The 6,815-nt window shown below is 45.8% G+C and overlaps 1 protein-coding gene across 1 annotated transcript; it reads right to left on the reverse strand.

Moving 5' to 3' along the window:
* Window positions 1-231: 231 nt before the first annotated feature.
* On the reverse strand, window positions 232-5,041 carry LOC126482120 (probable cytochrome P450 6a14). Its single transcript, XM_050106097.1, has 4 exons — window positions 4,920-5,041; window positions 3,505-3,740; window positions 1,511-2,005; window positions 232-479 (listed from the first exon to the last, which is right to left on the reverse strand). Exons 1-4 carry the CDS (start codon window positions 5,039-5,041, stop codon window positions 232-234), a joined length of 1,101 nt encoding a protein of 366 aa, XP_049962054.1.
* Window positions 5,042-6,815: the final 1,774 nt, after the last annotated feature.

Genomic DNA, 6,815 nt, shown 5'->3' on the forward strand with positions numbered 1-6,815 from the left:
TTCTCGTGATAAATTTCTAGTAGGTTTGTGTTCGTTAATTTTAAATAATAGATACAAGAAAATCGCGTCGAATGAGTTCAGCGATAAACTCGGAAACTATCGTATTTTCCTTAAATTTTTTCGCATTTAAAGTAACTGACATTTTGTCTACATCATTCTGAATCTCTTTATAAACACTCAAAGATTAAACGTCCCTGCCCAAGGTACCGTCTGTTAAAATAGTATATTCTTTCAGAATATATTACGTGTTATAATGCAGATTGCAAAGGCGTTGTGCTCACCATTAACAACGGCTTCCAGCAGAGGCAGCGCAGTTGGATCTTGAGCAGAAGCAATGTCAGAGCGCAGTCGCTGCTGCAGCTGTGGCTGCGCGGCCAGCTCCAGGAGGCAGTGCTGCAGCACGTGGCTGGTCTCTCCAGCTCCAGCTGACAGGATGGCGGCGGTCTGACCAGAAATTGCAACGATGAAAATGATTGACTCTGGACAAATGCCACTGAATCCAAAGGAAACACTGCCTAGTCACTTTATTACGACCACCTAGTCGCACATATATTACTGGAAGCTTATAGCACTCACAGCAGTTGTACAGAGTTGTAAATGATATCTAAAGCACTTCTGTGAGCTACTGAAAGGGTCATGGTGAAGAATTCAACCAGGGAATATTTTGAGAACTTAGTGGTACTATTTAAGTCATTTCCCTACAACCATAACCACGTGACGTGCCGTTTCTAGTAGGATTACACCCATACTAGGGAAAACAATATTCGTGTCCATGTGAAAGTATGGATGAAGAAATGATGAAATCAGTCTAAAGTAATTTCCACAAGATTAATGACAGTAGAAACCTAACACAAAAACTTTTCTCAGACCAAAGTACTGATGCCTCCCCACTACCACCACGTCACCCACGCGTTCTACCAGCGTAGCAGAAAAGCCTTCGCTCTCCGAAATCTCTCACTGGAGTCTCTAGATGCCCAGCCGTCCTGTCATGCAGGAGCCGCGAACCATTGCATATTGCTACTTGTCACCAGTAGCGAGGAAATTAGTTTTTCCCATCAATGTATCAGCTTTAAGCCACCTGCCTACATCAGAGATCTGTTCGCAGCTTGGTTCACTGGAGTGCTTTAATAGACACAGAACGCTACTGCCCAGTTTATTTGGAAATTGAACGGTGTTGCTATTGTATGTCGCCTTGTCTTCACCCAGAGTGGAATGACCACCTCGACAACAACGTCAGTGTTATTGGCCCATTCGCCAGAAACGCATTTTGACGACTTATGTACGCAAAGAATTTACAGTTTACCAGCATTGGAAGTTCATTTCACAGCACAATTAATCCTTTCTTTCACTTGAAACAACGCCTACAGAGTCTTATCTGTCCTTTTGAACACCTACATTGCCAGAGAATATTATGTGACATATGTTGTGTGACGTGTGTGGTGGGCATAATAATGTGATAACGTGTTGTGCATGCATCTGATGTTATCAGCAAGTGCGTTCCTGTAATTACCTTCATGTAGGACAGCCTTATCATCTGCGCCCTCCAGCTTCATCTTCTTCGTAAGCAGATGTACGAAGTCGTGAGAAGACACAGGGTTGCTGTTACGGTGGTCGATACTGACAGCAGCCACCGATCTGAAGAAGTTGGCAATCTTGTCGGGTAGTTGTCCCAGCCCCAGAGCGTCGAATGCGGCTCGACCCAGGTATTCGAACACGAAGCGGCGGCCAGGGTCGGTCTTGGCGTCGTGCGCACGCTGGACGGCCTCCAGGAACGGCGAGCAGCCGTCCGCGTCCTCGAGGGTCCGCGTCTGCAGCCCGAGCAGCGCCGAGGCGACGCAGTCGGTGCAGTAGGCCAGCAGCTGCCGCGGCGACACAGCGGCTGCAGACCTGCCAGCCAGCGCGGCCAGGCGGCGGGCGTGCGCGCGCAGCTGCGGCTCGGCGGAGCGCAGGGCCGACGGCGTAAAGGAAGGCGTCAGGCAGCTGCGGGCCCGCTTCCACTGCTCTCCTGCAACACAGGCCGAGGGGCCCGCTTCAGCATGGCTACGGTACACAGTGGGAACTAGTGCAGCGATTTCTATTTGAAGCGTTGGACAGTTAAGCTCCTTTTGATGTAAGGATACAATTAAGAGCAGAAGAATGGTAATTCAGGGTTCAATGACCTATCGGGGACATTAGATATTATGGTAGAAGCTATAATAAAGGAAGGGTGGAGAAGGTAAGCAGCTGCCCACTTCAAACAACCCATGCGACTTATATAGCGAAAACATGAGGAACCTGAATGAGGATGGTCAGATTGGGGTTAGAACTGCAGTCCTCCTGACTGTTGGACTCTTGTCCAAACAACTTTGCCACTACACAGTGAGCAGGAGAAAGCGCGTACTTCTCTCTAGATTGCACCAGCAATGCATCCAGTGGTATTAATACCACACGGCCACAGGTACCAAATGAAAACGCCAATATTATCTGTACTAATATTCTGCCTGTTACTGCAACTTTAACGGTTTCAAGTACCAGTAATGCGTCATGTGTTGCCACAGTGTCAAGAGGCCTATATTACATTGACATTCTTCAGGACCTTGCTACAGTGCATTACATTTCGAACCCTACTGGGACAGCAATCACAAGGCCCGGCCATATTATAAATACTTAGACGAATGACCATTCTTTTAGGATACCAAATACTGTATTCGTCTTATTGTTCTGGAAGGAAACACACAAACGATGACAGCTAAGAATTCTGTGCATAAATAAATGTACCAGTGGTCACATCAGAAAAATCTTAGGTGCTTTTTGTTGTTTATATGTAAGTTAATTTTGGTAATGAGAATTGTTTTCAACACGTATGTCACTACTGTTGTTTCCTTTTTTGTAACAATACCAAATATATAAGATTGTGGATATTTAGCACTCACGATAAGACATCGAAATTTTATTGTGTCTTAGTGAAGTAGAAGGAGTTCACATGTCTGAAACAGTCTGGTGCTGTCAATTTAAATGGATGATTGACAAATAAGGAAGGGAGTAAATGTTGGAAGAGTCATTCAACACAAAACTTAACTGGTGAAAGAGATGGATTGCCTGTATATGGCATCTTATTAATACTTAGCAGCTAAATCTATGTGTTCAGATAACGATATTTGGGTTCTGTCTAATGGATATGTACTACTCTCACTAGTTTTGGGATGTGATCCAGAAGGTATGTATAATGAGTGACAGGTTTAAAGAGGTGACACTTTAACTTAATGTATTATTAACCAAACACATGCAAAAAGGCATGGTATTATGTTGTTGTGGAGTACAATTTCTGGTAATCTCGCATGTGGAGAAAAGTTAGCAGCTGTATAACCTGTGTATTAGGAAGACTGGCTAAGTGTCGTCACAGGTTTCTTACCTTCCTGTTGTTGTGGAGTACAATTTCTGGTAATCTCGCATGTGGAGAAAAGTTAGCAGCTGTATAACCTGTGTATTAGGAAGACTGGCTAAGTGTCGTCACAGGTTTCTTACCTTCCTGAGCGAACAGCCCGTCGTCGTAGGCCTGGGTTCGCGCCCTGGCGGGGAAGCTGGGGAAGTTGGCGGACAGCAGCTGCCAGGCGAGCTGCGGGTCCCTCAGCAGCAGCAGCCGCTGCCGGCCCAGCCGCACCCACGAGGCGGACTCCTGCGGCCGCGACACGTAGTGGCCGTGCAGCACCTCGTGTAGGGGGCGCGTCTCCACCACCAGGGACAGCAGCCACTGCACCACTCTGCAACGGAACACACTTGTTGAACCAAGGCTTCCACTAATGCTTGTCTTTGGTACTGGTGAAACTTCGAGGCTGTCATCGACCATGATACCGTTAAATGTTTGATGGAGAATGGCTATATAACTGGCAAGATTCACAAGCAGCTATTACTTTTGAACCTCAAACAAAAGCATTGCGCTGTACTATGCTGGTTTCATCTAAATCTATACTTTGGAGTGCACTGGAGGTCATTATGTATTGAGCATGGGACGAACGACTACTTATATTCTTCAGCCTGTTATTCCCTACTGCTGTCGACACGGTGCTAGACTAACTACAGCAAATTATTTAATAAAATTATAATTCTGTTTAATTCCTCCTTGGAAAGCCCTAATGAAGTATTTTCATTGCTCATTTCCTAGCGCATAGCTTAGGTCTACTTGCAGTGGCTGCAAGTAAATTTGTCTGTTAAAGTATGCAAATTTTGGTTTCCACAGGAGTCAGGGCCATAAAATCATCTAGGATTTGATGTCTCGTCAATTTGTAGTGTGTCCACATCGTTCAGGAAGACACATACTCTACTTCGGTAAGATGTTTGGATCATGTAATCCTCCTGAAGCCTCACTAACACACTGCAGATCGACGTATCAAGAAAAGAAATACGACTTTACTGCACGTACTTAATATAATCATCAGATCATCCCATAATGGGAATCAGCACCTAGCGAAAACTAAAGGAATTTAAACGTTGTTTCTAGTTTATAATATTGAATATCTCGTCAGAAGTGTTGACCAGTGAACAACTACAAAGTTAGATGCCAACAGTAAATGTGTGGTATCGACACGACAACACAACAGCTCGGAAAAATGAAGAAATATTTGTAAGTTATCGGACATGTTTCATATAGAAAAACTCAGGAGCAGAATTGCTAATTGTGCCCTTGCTGCAGATATTGTTATCAGGTCTAACAGACAGTCAAACGAATATGCAAACACATGTTTGCACAATGTTGTTACAGCCTTTACCTCATTCGTGACAGCCGTTATATATCATATTTTACTAACCATTTCAGTTCAGTAAGAGCTGTAAGATTCATCACTGCCTATTTTACGCTACCCTGACTAAGACACTGGTTCGTTTTCAACAGTGCCAGTACAGTGATACTTCAGAAAGCCTTAGCTATTTGCTTTGTGTCGTACCTGTATCGCAGAGAGATGCAGGCGGCGATGACAGCGAATATGGCGGCAGCCGGCAGGGCCCAGACGGAGAGGCTGGGGACGCAGCCGGCGCTCAGCAGCAGCAGTCTGCTGGAAACACTCATGTCTTCCAGATAGCACAGCACGGCGAGTGGGAGTGTTGTGGTGCCGGCACGGGCCGGCCTCTGCCTTAAGTATCAGCGCTCTTCCCCCACCACCAGCCTCTCGCCTAGCGCCGTCGCACTCGCCGCGACGCTCTCTGTCTGAGGCGGGCGTGACGAAGCTGAAACGCTCCGTCATCCCGCAGTCGGTTCTCTTATCACGACGCAGCAAAATTCCTTCTGGTGTTAGCGCCGTCCGAGTGCTAACGCTTCCCTGTATTCCTCATTGTCACTCTGTTGTCGAGACCCCGTTCTGAACCTTTGATAACACTGAGATCGTATCGAATGAGGAGGCGTAGTGGTTAGCACACTGGACTCGCATTCGGGAGGACGACAGTTCAAACCCAGGCCTGGCCATTCTGGTTTAGATTTTCCGTGATTTCCCTAAATCGCTTCAGGTAAATGCCAGGATGGCTCTTTTCAATTGGGACGCCAACTTCCTTTCCCATCCTTCCCTAATCCGATGGGACCGATGACCTCGCTGATTGGTCCACTCCCTCGTATCAACCAACCGACCAACTAACCACTGCGATCGTTATGTCTGAATGATTCGAAAGCGATAACTACTACCTCAATGAAATATGGCAGTCTCACGCGGTCTGTTAGGGAAAAAACACTTGTTGATTCACAACTGCTTTGATCGCATTTGGTGGATATTACAGTTTCGTCTCAGAAAAATCATAATCAGAAACAGCATCTTACTACGAAAGTACTCTGATGCTGTCGAAACCGGTAAACTGTTAAAACTCTTACATATATATCTACTTACCTACTGCACAAATCACCACTCGGTGCATGGCAGAGAGTACCTTGCACCATTGCCAAACAATCCCCTCCTATTTCATACGGAAATGGAGTGAGGGGAAGACGACTGTCTACATGCTTCCGTACCAGCCCTTCGTGGTCCTTATAAGAGATACAAGCTGGCTGCAGTAGAATAGTTCTGCCGATTCTCGAACTAAACCGATTCTCTGAACTCTCTCAGTAGTTATGTAATGCATGCGGAAATTGCGAATGCAATTGTACACCGACTGTATGGTTTACTAGTAACTTGTGGAAGTTTGTGCCAGACTGGGACCCGCACCTGGATTTCCCTCTTTACACGAAAGGTCGCTTAACCTCTTTGGCTGTCGGTGCTCGACTCACGGCCGCACCCAAACTTCCATCTGTCTCAGTGCCTCCATCCCATAGTGCTCTCATACAAATCCTACGATTCCTGCACAGGGAGAGACAGTGTTTTGTTCTTCAGACTGCTTTCTTGTGGGATTAAATACTGTTTACAGTGTGTGTTTAGTTCGATGCAATGGTTCGTCGGACATGCATTCATCATTCTTCTTAACAACACATTCTTTGCAATATCGTATTTATCCGCCTGTACTAGGCAGCGAATTTCATTTAAAATGTACTGCATTCTACGGGAATTACATAAAGTACGTACGAGTACAGGTTGTGACGCAGGCACGGCGACATGTAGGAGTCTAGATCTGGCCGTGAGTTGCGCACAGATAGCCGACGCGGTGAAGGCGAACGCTAGCGTGAAACGGGAAATCGGGGTTTGAGTTCTCGTCCGGCACAAATTTTCATAGCTTACTAGTTATTAAATCTTATTAGTTGTACAATCGTGTTCGCAATATGTGAATGCCTTTCATAATTTAATCCGGCTATCAATCAGCAGCAGTATCTGTTTCTTCGAACGAGCATGCGTGTCCAAAGGTACACTGCATTGAACTGTACAGAA

This window comes from Schistocerca serialis, chromosome 5 (assembly GCF_023864345.2).
Source record: "Schistocerca serialis cubense isolate TAMUIC-IGC-003099 chromosome 5, iqSchSeri2.2, whole genome shotgun sequence".
In the NCBI taxonomy this organism is placed as follows: Eukaryota; Metazoa; Arthropoda; class Insecta; order Orthoptera; family Acrididae; genus Schistocerca; species Schistocerca serialis.

Coding starts and splice junctions, on each gene's coding strand:
- LOC126482120 (XM_050106097.1), bottom strand. CDS start 5,041: ATGAGTGTTTCCAGCAGACTGCTGCTGCTGAGCGCCGGCTGCGTCCCC. Junction 3,741..4,919: donor TGCATCTCTCTGCGATACAG/GTACGACACAAA, acceptor GTTCCGTTGCAG/AGTGGTGCAGTGGCTGCTGT. Junction 480..1,510: donor TAAGGCTGTCCTACATGAAG/GTAATTACAGGA, acceptor GCATTTGTCCAG/AGTCAATCATTTTCATCGTT.